The sequence below is a fragment of the Aythya marila genome (genome assembly GCF_965140915.1).
Source record: "Aythya marila genome assembly, chromosome: 1".
Lineage (NCBI taxonomy): Eukaryota > Metazoa > Chordata > Aves > Anseriformes > Anatidae > Aythya > Aythya marila.
This window is the reverse complement of record NC_139042.1, coordinates 148,877,483-148,893,168: the sequence shown is the minus strand read 5'-3', so window position 1 is coordinate 148,893,168 and position 15,686 is coordinate 148,877,483. Positions and strand designations below refer to the sequence as shown.

The 15,686-nt window shown below is 40.6% G+C and overlaps 1 protein-coding gene across 1 annotated transcript in view; it reads left to right on the top strand.

Annotated features, from left to right (window-relative positions):
- Positions 1–8,904, top strand: part of LOC309878259 (phenylalanine-4-hydroxylase-like) — a 40,513-nt gene extending 31,609 nt beyond the window's left edge. Inside the window, exons 10-13 of the mRNA XM_082760541.1 lie at positions 518–613; positions 970–1,103; positions 4,131–4,246; positions 4,986–8,904. Of these exons, the coding sequence (XP_082616667.1) occupies positions 518–613; positions 970–1,103; positions 4,131–4,246; positions 4,986–5,029 (390 nt within the window). The 3' untranslated portion in view covers positions 5,030–8,904. The remainder of the gene's footprint in view (positions 1–517; positions 614–969; positions 1,104–4,130; positions 4,247–4,985) is intronic.
- The last annotated feature ends 6,782 nt before the right edge of the window (positions 8,905–15,686 follow it).

The following is a 15,686-nucleotide window of genomic DNA, read 5'->3' as shown; positions in this document are numbered from 1 at the left end:
TACTGCAGCATCTTTGCTGTTTCTGATAGATGAGGTAGTTTTTCTGAGGCAGGGCACATATCCTTGTATCCAAACACATAGTAGCAGACCAAAAAGTCAAGGTAGGCCACACAATGATGTCTTCTATTGCACTAACAGCTCATTCCCTCTGTGCTGCTGCAGCTAGATGCCTCTGTGTAAAACAGGAAACAAATTTATATAATCAAAGGTTCAAACTTAACTGAGTTGGCCAGACCAAATGAAATTTTATTGCTATAGTTTCATTATCTCTGCTCTGCTGACAAATGTAAGCACAGTAAAACACAATTGCATTTGTCAGGAAGCTCAATTTGCACCGTGGCCCTTCCAGAAGAAGAATTTCAGTCTGTGAGGATGTTTATTGTATTAATGCAGTTGATACTTGACACACTGCAATATTTGAAACAGAAAAGCAAATTCTAAATGCATTCAAATCAATGATGCGTCCCTGCCCATTTTGATCAAGGAATCATATGCTTCTCTCTAAATTTCTTTCTAGGTTTATTGGTTTACAGTGGAGTTTGGACTATGTAAGGAAGGCGATTCACTAAAGGCATATGGTGCAGGGCTGCTGTCTTCATTTGGGGAGCTACAGGTGTGTTCTATAAAACATTTTGAAGATGAGACATTGTTCATAACTGAGTTTTTATAATTGCTCAATTTTCTCTTCCACATATGTTCAAACCCTTATTTTCCTTCACACTTTGGGCTCACAAGTAGCATATAATGTCATAGTTCACTGAAGTGCTCTACCTAATAGATGTGTCAGTGTATTTATAGACAAAGGGCTCATAGCTGCTTCTTTCCTAGTAAGTCACTGTGTCATTGGTATTCCACAGCAGCAAGTCTTCCCTCTGAGAAACTGGGTGGTATGCAGTAGCTCTATCTTTCTTTCACAGCAAATTAAAGCACTTTTAAACTGAAACAAACTTCTTACCCTTTTGCTCATAGTACTGTTTATCAAGTAAACCTGAGATTCAGCCTCTTGTCCTGGAGAAGACTGCTGTGCAGAAGTACCCTGTTACTGAGTTCCAGCCTGTCTACTTTGTTGCTGAAAGTTTTAAAGATGCAAAAGAAAAGCTAAGGTAATCCAGTCATTCCATATATGATGCAATTTCTCGACCTCTGCAAACACAATGGAACCCATTGTCATAACAGGTATTGAGTTGACAGGTATTGTTTTGAGAGGCTTTATAATAAATTCTTCAGTGCTCAAAGAGACTTAGCAGTTGTTACACTAAAAATTTTGTTATGGGGAATGAAAGGAACATGCCTTTTATATGAAGCCAAGAATTTCTGCTTATCCTAATTGAGTTTCATCAGTATAACCAAAATACGTATAAAAATACGTCCAATAAAATAAGTCCAATTGCACTGATAGTAACACATAGGTTCAAAGCTAATTAACAGATAAAAAGTCTCTTTAACATTGCTATAGTTAAAATTTGTTATAAAAAATAATCTCCCAGTATATTCTCCTTTTCTACTGAATTTATGCCCACCCTTACACTTTCTTTTGTGTCCTAAAGTCAATGGTTTCAGTCTGGTGGTGGTGGGTGGAGTTGTCAAGTAATCAGCATTTTTTGAGGTCTTCAGGGCAGAGCTGTGATACTAATGAAAATAGTTTCTGTCTCTCTTTTCTGAGGAGGAGGAAGGTGTTGATGTTCTTGATGCTTTGTTTCTTCCTCCTGAGTCCAAGGTGTGTTCAGGGCCATTTTTATGTTCTCTAATATTCTTTATATCTTTTTCTACATTGTTCTGAAAATATGTTTTACTTCTGACTTTACAAATGTATGATAAATATTATTGTAGGTCTTTATTTTTTTTTCCTCAGCTCTTAAGTTACTATGAGTAACTGACCAGTGGGGAGTTGGAGAGTTGCTAATAGCCTGATAGCCCAGGGACCACAGCATCATCCTATGCTCATGCCTTTAAGGCCTGTTATCAGCCCATGACAGTAGTTCTTTATGTTTCATTATTACTTTAGGGCCAGACTTAGTTCACTCTATACAGCACAACTACGTGGTATTCCTGCCTATACAGAAATTATTAACAGTGGGCATTATAGCACACAATTATTCAGAATTGAGCTAAACTAAAACAAATTAGGTAATAGCTACATGGTCATTAGACAATTGCTATTACAGCTAAAAAAAAAAAGTCCAAGCCAGCCTAATAACCTTCAACCCAAGACCTCTGTTGTTAGCTTAATACAGAGCCTCCAGCTTGTTACCAGCAGTGTGTTTACGAGCCTACAGGGCTACACAGTAAATGTTTCAGTCATCTGTGACTCAAACACAAATTCAGTTCCAGTTCAACAAGACTTTGAAGTAATGGCCCAGGTTCAGTTCTGGTTCTTGAAACAGGACTGGCTCAGACTGCATCTGTGGTTCAGCTTGGGTTCCACCTCACAGCAATATTTCTATTTTTGTTTAAAAACAACAACATTCTTTCTGGATGTTAGCCAAGCCACTGGGGGTTTGCCTTGTTCACACTCAACAAATCTTTCACATGAGATGCCATAGAGGGACTTTTTTCAGACCTGCCATCTCTTCTTTCTTTCTCTCTCTCTCACAGATGAACACATACCAAGACCCAAGACATTTTGCTGTCCTAGGCTCCTCAGCTTCTGGGTCTTCCTAGCTACCTCCTCTGCTTTTTCCTCAGTCATCATAATCTTACAGCCCCTACTCCTACCATTTGCTCTGGGCCAATACTTGAGAAAGATAGCTTTCTCTTCTGGTTTATGCTATTAATATCCTGCATACATTTTCTATCTTCTCTGTGTACTTCTTCTCACTGAAATGAACTGATAAGAACTGATAAGCAAGCTCCTTTAAAAAAACGTAAGATGTTGCATTGCTCTATAAAAAGGATCTTGGGTCTTCTTTATTTGTTTCAAAGATCAAATTGGAGAACTGGTTAAACTGAAAGAGGTGAACAGGTTGGTTCAATGCCTGTGTTGGCGGGTTATGCCTGGGTGCACATTTGTGTGTGTGTGTAACAGAAAATCTCCCTGAAAAATTCTTCCGAGGCTGACCTGGAAATTTCATATTGAGATATTCATCTCCTAATAAGAAATTCATTTCCTAATAAGAATCTTACTTTCAGCTGAGATTTAGGAAGACTGTCTTCTAAAGTGGATCTGTCCCCTTAGAAAAACACTTTCATCATAGCCAACCTAATTTTTTTTTTTTTTACCGTCACACCTTGTGGCCTGCTCACACTGAAATCTGTTTGAGACAAGAGTTTTAGCTGATAATAATTAGGACTAAACTGAAGGAGCAAAGTGGAGGTGGCATCCAGCATATTCCACTGTTCTGGGCCTATGGGATTTAACATGATGAGTCACAGCCTGTATAGTGGGGTTCCATAATCAATTCCTGCGTGCTTTCCTTCCTCTTTCAGCAATAACTTCAGTAATCTGAAGCAGATATATAAGCCAGTATCCTGCTGGGGTCTGCAAGGAGTCTGGAACAATAGCTCTGACCATCTCTTCCCACTCAGAGTCTTCCTTTCTACAGTTCTGTGGTTATGCAAATTAGTATTTTCCCAAGATACTGAATTCTTACTGCTTTTGCAGTGGAATTAACTATTTTGCAGCTGAGAATAAGGAGTGGCAAGACTGCAACTTCACTCTACTGACTATCTCCTATATTTGCAATGACCTGTGTGCCTCTACTAACAATGCCAGAAATTAAGTCTGCTTGCTCCATGATATGCCAGAATGGCATAGATACTTGTACTTGCTTTCCCAGAAATTGAAAACATGGATCAGGATTTCTATCTTTTGCATTCCTGAAAGGAAAAAGAAGTTTTAAAGTTTGGCAAATCTTAGTAGCTATGTAGTTGGACTATATCAGGAACAGTGTTGACATGCCAATAGCATAATTAGGCCTGCTTGGGAAAAACAAAGGTGGTAAGGATAAATGAACATTCAGGCATGTTACAGAATGCTGTAGGTCTCAGCTCACTCAGCAGGAATTTCAGTTATTTCCTTTCACAGATTTTCTTATTACCCTCACCAGCAAATGCATATACCAACCAAAAAAAGAGAGTTACTGAAAATAGGAGCTTTTCAGGTTTGCATGTGTTTTTGTATTTTCCCTCAGGAAATTTGCTCAGACGATCCCTCGTCCTTTCTCTGTTCGGTACAATCCCTATACCCAGAGAATTGAAGTCCTGGACAATGCAAAGCAGCTGAAGAATTTAGCTGACACCATCAACAGTAAGGAACTATACATTTGTTAGCTTGAATTCCTCAGAGCTTGAATCAGAAATAGTAACCACAAAGCAGATTTTGTCTGGTCGCCTTTTGTGCTTTGAGCTTGACCAAATTCAGTCATCAAACATCTCCTTTATGGTGCAAAAATTCCTTCCTAATTCTAGCTAAACTTCCAAACAGCACTTCCACTTGACTATAGTTTGTTACATTAGATGTAGAGCTTAGGGATATGGTTTAGTGGGGACTGTTAGTGTTAGGTCAGAGGTTGGACTCGATGATCTTGAGGTCTCTTCCAACCTAGAAATTCTGTGATTCTGTGATTCTGTGATCTGAAATATCTAGTTTTACTGGAGGTGCTAGGAAAGGCCAGAGGGCCTGGTGATGGATTCTGACCTGAGGCTCTAGTTGTTTTCAGCAAGGAAGTAAAGGGAAAGCTTGGCTTAGTCATATTTTCTTTTGTCATTCTAGCTTTTTCTCTGATGTGGAATATTTTTAATATTGACTGGCCTGCTAAGAGCATTCCTATTCCTGCAAGCCAACCTTGTGTGGCTGATGAAGGTGAAGGACTGACTTTAAAATCTGTACTTCATTATGACCCTCATAAATGTGTCCAATCCAGCACTTATTTGCTCAACTACTTTTTTTTTTTTTTCCAGGGAATGAATATAAATGTTAAATATATACAGGGGTTTTAGAAATGGGATAACTGTAGGATTAATTACTGTGATTATTTCCTTTGCAGGTGAGATGGGCATCCTTTGCAATGCTCTTCAGAAGATAAAATGAAGATTATCTATAACTCATGCTAATCATCAGCTACAGTATAGAAGCTGCCATATACAAATACCAGTCTTCACTTAGCCTCAGTCTATTTTCCTGTGTACTGCTTGAATGCTTGTCATATATCTTAATTATCACAGATTATCAGACAAAGAATCAGAGAATGGTTTGGGTTGGAATGGGCCTTAAAGACCACCCCCTGCCATGGGCAGGGACATCTCCCACTAGACCAGGTTGCTCAAACCCTCATCCAACCTGTCCTTGAGCACTTCCAGGGATGGAGCATCCACAGCTTCTCTGGGCAACCTGTTCCAGTGCCTCACCATGCTCATAGTTAAGAAGTTCTTCTTTATATCTAATCGAAACCTACCCTCTTTTAGTTTAAAGCCATTACCTCCTGTTCTTTCACTACACTCCCTGACAAAGAGTCCCTCCCCAGCTTTCCTGCAGGCCCCCTTTAGGCACTGGAAGGCTGCTGTGAGGTCTCCCCAGAGCCTTCTCTTCTCCAGGCCGAACAACCCCAACTGCTTCATCCTGTCTTCAAAGGAGAAAGAGACATTTGCAGGTGACCCTTGCCTCTTTTGGCCTTCAGACGCTAATCCATTTTTTTTTCTGACTAAAGCATAAACATCAACTTAGTTCTAGGAATCTAGGGAAACTCTCCGTATCTCTTGTGCCAAAGGTTGGCAGAAGGAGGAGATGTCCACCATGCAGAACTACAATCTGCTGCAGACATGGGGTTGCATTACCACACCTGGCACAGTGACTGGATGGTAATATCTAACACTGACTAATCCACCCTTTTTCTCTCACATTCATCTTTCCCTCAGTCCCTTATATTTGTGCATATTCTCCATGAAATCCTAAACTCTACTTGTTTCAGGGAATATACACATGCTGTTTGGCCCTGTAGAGTATGACCTTCCCTTGGTGAAACTGTACTGCTTTTACACATGAGCACCTCTATCATGATTTTTTTTTTTCTAGAAGTGTGATGTTGCCATTGATAAACAGCATAGATGCTAGTAGAAAAAACAGCAAATATACTGCAGCTTCATTAACAAAGATGTATTGCCACACACAAATATACTGTATTTGCACAATGATTAGTCCCCAAAAGGTCTGTGTAGGTCAAGAATACTTTATGCTGTGTTCTGTCATTGCATTGCCATTTGCAGAATGGAGTCCCTAAGCAAGGCACTGAGACTGCTTATCCAGAGCATGGGGTCCATGCCTCAGTACAGTACCCACAAAAAGGCCTTTTCAGAGAACAGTTACCTAAAGACACATCTGTGTGGCTTCTTGCTGTTGGATGCTAGGTCACTTTGCCAATACTCTGTGCAAGTAAGAAAACATGCAGAAGTTTTAGCATGTCATCAAGGCCTTATTAGCCCAATCTTAGAGCTGTGATGGCTGTAACCTTGTGTAACATAATTGTCTTAGAGCTGATTCAAGAAGCTGACAGAAAGGGGAGAGCTCTCTAAATTGACTTACTCAGCTACTCACTGAGGAAAGCTGAGGTGTGAAGGTTACCTTGTATAGTATGTGTCCTGAGAGTGGGTGCTTTATTCAGCACTGCTGCAAGGTATCTCCAAACTTTTTGGGCTCATAATCCAGGTGGATAACAATACCCTTCCTGTTGGAAATGAAGGAGAATTGTGTCTTTTAATGCAGCTGAAGATATCAGAGCCTTCTGATTCCTAATTCACCTTATCTGTGGCTAGAGTCCCCACCAACGCTATAGGAGACACGGGTTAGCCTGTGTCCCCAATCTGAATGTATTCAAATTCACAGACAGAATAATTCAAGACAAATCTTCAATCATTATGCTTTTTGGAGTCTCCTCCCTTCCCCTACCTGAGCTTTAATCTCCTTTTGTTAAAGCACTTTTGTTCTGCCTGGAGTATAGCTTGACTGAGGCAGAAAATGGAAACAAGAGTGTTTCTAGTTTAACCCAGATGAGCCATAGAGATAGAAGACCTTTGATGTTCAGAAGCCTATTTCTGTATTTTCTCCAATAACTTTCATTCAAGACAGCTAAATGCTCTCTTGGACTGGTCCACATTGTATAATACCTTCCTGTAGCTCCCCAGTTGAAGAAAGGAGATCAGCACTTGTATATTAGAACTAAATCGACCAAAGAAATGCAGAACAGTATTTCCACCTTGAAACAGTACTGCATTATGATGCCAACATGATTCAAGAGTCATATTTTTGTTAGAAGATCCAAAGATGAAGGGGGATTTGAAAATTCATAAGTTCAGTACCTACTATTGTACTACTCTTGTATTTATAGATTGAAAATCAGTGGAGCTTCAGTGTAAGCATCATCCTCTAGGAAGACAGAAAGTACAGCTGTTTCCATTATATTTATGGTGGCTAATAACATTAATCTATAGATACCAGCTGGAAACCTTTTCTGTAGAAGTATACTTATGCAAAATGGAATCATTTAGGTGCTTTGAAGTAAGCTTTTTTTTATCTCTGTATCTTTCTTCTTCTGTTTTTTTTTTTTTTTTTTTTTTTTTTTTTTTTTTTTTGTTCCCATGACAAGGTCTATGTAGAATTTTCAGTTCTTGGCATGTATTTTCAGTGTGAAAATAACCCATATTTTTCTCTCTTTATATAATAGGACCCATAAGGTAACTCTGTACCGAAAAAGACAATTTCATCCCAAGGGTGAAGTCTTTCAAACTAATCCACAGGCAGCTTTCCAAGCTCCTCTGCTTTTGATTTCTGTTATGCACGATAGCAGTGGTAAATCTATAGAAATATTAAGAACACAGGATTCATGATTGTCTTTTTTGTGCAGGTGGAATGGTTAAAGAACATTGATGACACAAGTCTGATTCTGAGTCCATTAATGCAGGTGTAAATGAACAATAGCTCAGCCAAAGCATCATCACATAGCTGTTCAGAAAGACTCAGAGATGAGAAAAAGTTAAATGCTTAGTATTTGAAAAGTAGAGGACATATACTGAGAATAGATTTTCTTGAAGAAAAATGACAGTTTTAATGTGCTTTAAATAATACAAAGTAAATTTCATTTAAAATGATACTTCTTTATGGGCCACTTCTTATTTCCACGCTAAAGAAAATTAAAACTGTATAGCAAAATGCTCTTTGATTTATCTGGACAATATAAATCTTATAGGTAAGTTAAACACCCAAGTTAATCAGAAGTAAATACACAGGGAAGAGAGAAAGACCATCTGAGGTGTGCTCCAATTAAAAAAAGGCTAACCTGCAGTGACTGAGTTTCACTCATCCTGACAAGATCATGGAGCTTTAACAGGAAGCAGAGATTTGAAAAAAAAGTCCCAGGATGTGTGTAATTACCAAGAAATATACAGTAACATATTACTTTACCTTTGCATACTCTGTACATCTTTGTATGCTACACTGACTAACCCATCCCAAGCTTACCTTTTAGGTAAACTTCCTCAGTTCTGTCCTACCATGCTCACATTTCTTAATGTCCTTGTCTCCAAGCTTTGTTTCAGGTAACCAAAGAAGTCCTCTCATGAGGCCCTCTTCCTTTACAGTGACCTTGGCCAAGGCCAGTGATGGTGTTGGAGGCAGGAAGTCATCAGCATGAAGTTATATAGGGATGTGGTCTCCTCTGGGCATCTTAAGATGCCTAGATCTGACAGCAGCCTTGCAGTAGGGATGTTTTATTCCTCAAAGGATGCAGAAAATCTTGAAAGAGGGGTTAAGCACAGGAAGAGCACACAGGAGTTCATTCTTTTAAAGCCTGTCGCTTTGCTGCTCTTCAAACCATGCTGGCAATTGGCAGAGAAAACTTTTTTAATGTTGAAATGTAACCATTTAAATTAACCTAAATAAAAATAAAAATAAATGTTAATGCCACATCCAACTCATATGAATAGCATTGTGTTCATACATGGTAGAGATATCCAGAATGGGAACAGTTCAAAAATGGACAGCTTGTCTGTGGTGATCAGCCATGGCCTCCCTCTCAGGGCACAGGAGAGGATAAACCCACTGGCTTTTGGGGTTGGAGAGACTTACTTTCTGCAAGGAGAAGCTGCCTGTCCCTGTGGGACACACTGTGTTTCTGTCCTTGCATAGCCCTTTAAACTGCAACATTCAACCTGAAACCTCTTCTCCTGTACTCCTAGAGGTCCCCAAAAGTGCTGAAACCAACACTCTGGCAATGGGATGTCCTAGAAAAGCTGACTTACACCAGGAAACCATGTATGGAGCCTTTCTGGGCCTGTCCCGAGTGTGGATCCAAGGTGGCAGTAGAGCATCCACTGGCTGGGGAAGGACATGTTACCACTTGAGACACACATCTCTCTGTGCTGGATCTGCAATGGGCTACAAAGCTGCACTGCAAGCTTTGTTTATTGTGCTCTAACTGTCTAAGGCTTATGACGCCAGTCTGGGTCTACTGAGAAACCTCAATTCATATACACAGGACCATTCTGCTTCATGTTGTACAAGTATGGAGATATGGGACTCTGACACTAGGTTGTTAAGACAACCATAAGAGCCTGATGGTTCTGCCCTCTTAATGCTTGTGACCAGTGCCATAGCCATACATCTCAAGACCTAGGGCTTTCACCTGCAGTGCAAGGACTCAGGAAAAAGGCTGGAAAAATAGAGCTTGTGCCACTTGTCATTTGTGCCATGTCTGTGACCTGAATGTGGGGATGCATGAACCCACTTTCCTTGGGGAAGGCCCAGTCGATTCAGACAGTCAGACTTGTCTCAGCTCCTTCATGCCCAGCCTTGCCACCTCTACTATGGTAACACGGGTGTGGGAACAGCATTTTCCCCCCCCTTGAAGCCTACTTTCTTCCCCCCACCTTCCCTATCCTATTTGGTTTACAGATGCAGTTAAGCCCGGTGCTTCTGTGGGCTCTGCACAGACCTCTCTGACATGCCTCCTTGGGACATAAGCAGGGCCAGGGGTATAGCGTTGGGGGCAGCCCATGTCAGACGAATATGCCAGATCCTGAAGCCTGGCTGGGTTCAGGATCTCAGCCAGTGGCCAGCCTTGCCCATCCCGTGGGCAGTGCCAGGCCCTGTGGCACCTGGTCTTGGGCCATGCACAGCTGTGAGGACCCTGCTTCCCAGGCTGGCACTCATCCACCCTGCAGAGCCCAGGGTTCCCTAGGTCTGGGTGGACGGGTGTTCCTGAGGACGCTGAGACCTGCCTTCCTGGCATGGTGCTCTGAAATTCGCCCTGGGTTTGTCTGTCTTGGCCAGGGAATAGCTAGGAGGATTGAGGTCTTCCCTGGCCTCATGGGCTAAGGAGAAATGCAGTGTGGCCATGGTCTCCAGGTCATATTTAACTTCCCAGGCCAGGGAGGAGCTAAGAGAAATTCATTACTGAGGTGTGAGACCCATCCAGGACCAGTTAAGGATCACACAGAAAATGGCTCCATTTGTGAAGGGAGGACAAAACAGTGGCTGGCCTTCCTTTTGGGCCTACAAGATGACTTTCACAGGGGCACGCTATAACTTGGGAAGCCAGCTAAAATGCCAGCTTAATGGGCAGACTGCACTCAGCCTATGTGGGGCTAGAGAAGGACAGGTCAGCCTGTGGGCAGGAAGAGCTCGGAAGTAGGCAATGAGATTTGATTTTGATTCAGATAGATCTTTCTGGCACTCCCACAATTATGTCAGTGCAAAGGGGACACCGCTTGGATTGGACTAGGAAGTGGGGCAAGAGCCTGTTTGATTCTCTGGGGGCATGGCCAATGCAGATGGGTCCCCATTGAGATAAGAGAGAATGGGGAGGAAGCGCTATCTGAGAAATGGTGTAGGGCAGTCCAGACTAGGAAAAATAAATGGTACTCAGGCTAATTGCCTCTCCTCAAAGGAGCCCATCTCCGGGAGTGAATGGCTTGCAGACACCTTCAAACAGAGGGGGAGGGTCCTGCTTTGAAGTTATCCAGAAGAGGGGGGTTATCTTGGGCTCTTACGTAGATCCTACGCAGGCAGTTTCCCTTGATGTGTCTGGCATGGCTGACATAAATGGTTCTACATCCAACACAGTAGGAACCAGCTTGCATCACTGCCATCTGGCAGCTCTGGTCTCACCACCCACGTAGTCCCACTGCATCTCCAGTCCCATCACAATCCCCAGCCATTACTCTGGTAGAACTACACACAACCTCAGGAAGTTTTCACTGAACATCTTGCAGTTGCAGTCTTCTGTTCTGGCTCCCAATGAAGACTGACTTTGGGGTGATCTCAGGCCAAAGGGAAGAGGCCAGCAAGGAGAAGGTGATGCGCAGCATACAATCCTTGAACAGGCAAGGCAGCCTTGACTCCAAGGATGATGGAGCCACTCTCATCCTGACCCTCACCCTCTGCAATGTGAGGAAGACTGAGCTCTCCAGGGCAGCCAAAGTCTTTGAGGTACAGACCCTGCCACTCACCTTCCATCCCCTTTCTCCACTGACCCACTTCTTCTGCCCCTATTGCCTTCACCTCTCCTACTCTGCATCTCCCCCTCTCTTACTGCTGTCCTTCTGCTTGCCTGTGCCCCTGAGTTATGCCTCTGTCTGCTTTCTCCCTTCCTTCTTGTCCCTATTGTGCTTCAGAGTCTTAGAGAGCTTGACTGGCCTCTCTAGATGGAGGATAGCGCTCTGGAGGGAGGAAGCAGCTAGACACAATCATTTAGAAGAATCATCATTTTATGCAAGAACTGTTCATAGCAGATACCAGTCTATTGTCTGTTTCTAGCAATTGTGGTGGCCAGCCATGACTAAAAAACAGGCCAGTATTTCAAGTACTCAGACTGTGGTGTTGTTAGAAGCCAGTGATTTTTCCTGCATATTTGGCAGGAGATATAGAGAACACAAGAGCTGTAAACCATATACGCATTATATATTCTGGGCACATGAAGTACCCCTACCAGGTGCTCACTCTCATCTGTGAAAATGAATATCTCAAAAGAAAAGTATTGTATTTGTTACTTATTTTTAATTGTTTGCAATTATTTAATGATTATGGTGTTATTATACATCAATAGATCTGCTTTCATTTTGCCAGGCTCTCAAGAGTTACCCAGTCACTCATGTGCTATTTCTGCACAGATGAAATGCTACAATCAACAGTATCCCATCTTTCATCTCCATCTCTCTCTACGTAATTCTACTATGTTTACTGTTTAGCCCTGCATGTATTTTAGCTCCTTCTAAACTGAGCATTTCTAGGCTTCATTGCTTAACATGTACTTCTTGTTAATACCTCTTTTAGTCATCTTTTAAAGATATTGTATAAGTGCTTCTAGATTTATTTGGCTTTTCAGTCTTTTGACAAGCCTCATATCAACATCTGTCTCTTGCAGATGTTTGAAACTCAGATCCATCACTTTGAAACAAGGGAAGCCAAAAAGCCCAAGAACTCTGCTGATGATCTTGACATTTTTGTTGAATGTGAAGTTCATAGTGCTGATGTTAATATCCTTATCACGTCCTTAAAGAGAGCAGCAGAGGATGTGAAAACTGGCAGAGAAGACAAAGGTAAGAAACATACGCATATGTTAGTACTGTTTTGTTTCTATTTGGAGTAGGTTTTTTAGCTTTCTCTTAATAGTATTAATTCAATCAGTCTGGAAAACAAGTGAGCATACATTCACTTTTCTTCAGCATGTGACTGTTTACCTTGGGATCATTCCCAATGGTGTAGAAAGGGGGGCATTTTGGCATGGGTAGTGAAACTGAGGTGAGAAAAGTGTTCCATCAAGTAGGGAGCTGAGAAGGATAGAGCAGCAAAACATGAAGCTCAGGTGAAACTGGAAACTCCCCAGTGACAGGAGGACTGTGGGCTGAGACCTGGACAGAAAACTGAGAGCTATGAGGCTCTTCGGAGTGACCACAGACACTTGATGGGAATGCAATAATATGGTAGATAGCCTGAACTTTTCATTTGCATGTACTCCCAAGGAGTTTGCTTAAGGAAAGTGATGGGACAATGCCCTGCTTTGATGGCTTTAACTCAAAAGAACTTGGTACCAACCAAAAGAAGTGGAGAAAAGCAGCGGTTACCTCTGCTTCTATGAAGCAAAGACAGAGACAGTCAAACTGGTATCTGTCAGCACCATCCCTGTTTTACTGGCTGCATGCACTTCTGTAACAAGGTCAAGGATTCTGCTACAGTCCTTTCTCCCCTCTCATTTAGCCTGTCTGCCCTCTCCCAGGACTTAGCAGAGGATAGGCAAGACGCATATGGGGATATACACTGGATGACTCATGATCAGGTATAGGTTTTGAGGAGACATGGTCACAAATGGAATGACAAGGGACTTGCATATAGAACCGCTAGCAGAGCCAAAGACAAAGACAAAAAAATAAAAATAAATAAAGGGTGATGTAAGAAACCTGTCTGACTTGTATTTCTTTCTTCTCATTGCAGCATTGACTATAACAGCATGATAGAGCTGGTATTTCCCAGCATCTGTGTACTTTTGTAGTCTTGTATGTTTATGCACTTGCAGTGCTTGGATGTAATTTAATAGGACTAAAGTTAAATATTCCATTCAGTACAGAGATACCTGGTGTCCTCTTGTCAAGTATCAGGTTCAGGCAATCCCCAAAGGGCTTTTTCTCAGCTGTAACAACAGTCTGATCTCAACATCAGTCTGATCTCAGAAAGCAGCATTAACTTTGCCTTTCCCCTGTTGCTGATTTTTAATTAATTGGTTATAAATGCTTGAACTAAAATTAAAATGGGTACTGTACAAATATGCTTTTAGTCACCAGAAAAGGTCCCCTCTTCAGGAGAAGTAAACTATTTGGAAATTCAGCTAATGCTTGATTAATTTTTGTTTGGAAAAAAAAAAAAAAGAGAGAGAGGGGAAAGAAATGAAGTCAAGATACTTCTTGGCTTGTTTTGTTTCTAGAAAGTTCACATTTTCCTTTTAAAATGCTGTTTTCACTTTTAGAAGTATGAAAATTTAAGGATACTTTTTAGGCAAGATAAAAATATTTTTTGAAACCAAAAACACAGAAAGAAACTTCTTGTGCTGTGTCAAACAGAACATCTCATTAGGTCTAAGATGAAATATTTTTGTCTTTAAATATTGTTTCTGTTAATTAAAACTGATGTATTATCATAACTAGTTAATTTTGAATCATTTTTCATCCAATCTGCCAGCTTGGTCAGCAAAATGGAACTCAATAACTGATATACATATGAGTATTTAGATATTCATTGATGAAAGTAAAGTTTGCAATCTTCATCATAACTTCTATTTTCTGTGTCTCTTTTAAATTATTTGATCCTATCTCATTTAATTCTTTCTACTTTCTTTTAAGTGCCCTGGTTCCCCAGAAAAATCCAAGATCTGGACAAGTGTCACCATCTGATCACCACATACGATCCTAGTTTGGACCATAGTCACCCTGTAAGTTTGAGGTTACTGGGCTACTGTTGGTTTGTTTTTCAAAAAGAAACTATGTAGTTTTTTTTTTTTTTTTTTTTTTTTTTTTTGTGTGTGTGTGTTGTTTTTTTTTTTTTTTTTTGAGAATTTTAGAAGTAAAGAAATACCCAGGAAAAGACAGCAAAAAGGGGCCAGATAAAGGTTGATTTTCAGTGGAGTCTAGGATTTCAGAATGAATAATCTAATGAGAAAAACTTATTGGCTTTGATTCTCCAAAGCAAATAGCATTAACAATAGGCACACGATACAGTCATTTCTATGCAATATAGTCTTTAGCATGTGTTTACCTTTCATTGTTTAGTTTAAAAAAAATCTCTTGTTTATTATTTCACCCGTTATATTTGAATTATGCCCACTTTGTATTAACTGGTCCACTTAACAGTCAAGTTCCCCACCCTTTCATGTTTTGTGTTTTTTATGCCTCAACCTTTCAAACACTTTATATTTGCCTTTTCAATTTTGCTAATGCCAGGAATCTCATTCAAGTGCAGATGTACAGTGGATGGTAATGAGGACAAGCAGCAAAGAGCTAGTCACTAATAAATACCAGATCCTCAGATCCCGCAGAGAGAAGTAAGATGCTTAAACTTGCAAACATTGTCTAGACAGAAAATAAGATAAATACATGGCAGCACTGATTCGTGGACAAAATACTGGAACTGAGATTTAAATGTGACTGAAGAAGCTCAAAATGTCTAGTGATTCCTACTGAGATAAGCACCTGAAGTTTAAATTGGAAACAAGTTTCAAAGAGTAAAACCCTTATTTATATCTGACTTTTCCCAAGGTTTTTGAAACCAGGATTTTGGCAGTATTTATGGATACTGCTCTGTTTGCAAAATATTGTTAGAATGTTTGTGATGGGCTTTCCCTTGGATTCAGGCAGTAGGTTTTGGTTAAGAATGGGCCACAGAAAGGGCTTTACTCATAACAGTTACATGTATGTAATCTTAGCCCTGCCATATGCAGAAAATATAGAAAAGGAAGATGAAAAATGCACTGGAGAGTACATTTTTCTCCAGTGAAGATAATTCTAAGACAAAATACCGAGAACAACTAGCAATAGCATAGATGAGATATAAGAGTTAGGTACAGACAAATAAGGCGATCTGAAGGACCTTTTGCTGATTGCCAAGGTAGGTCTTGGAACTGCTGTGAAGTGTTCTGCAAAACATCATGTAGAAGTGAAGCATGAAAAGGAAAAAACACAGGCTTTGTGCTGAAATGTGCAAAGAAGATTTA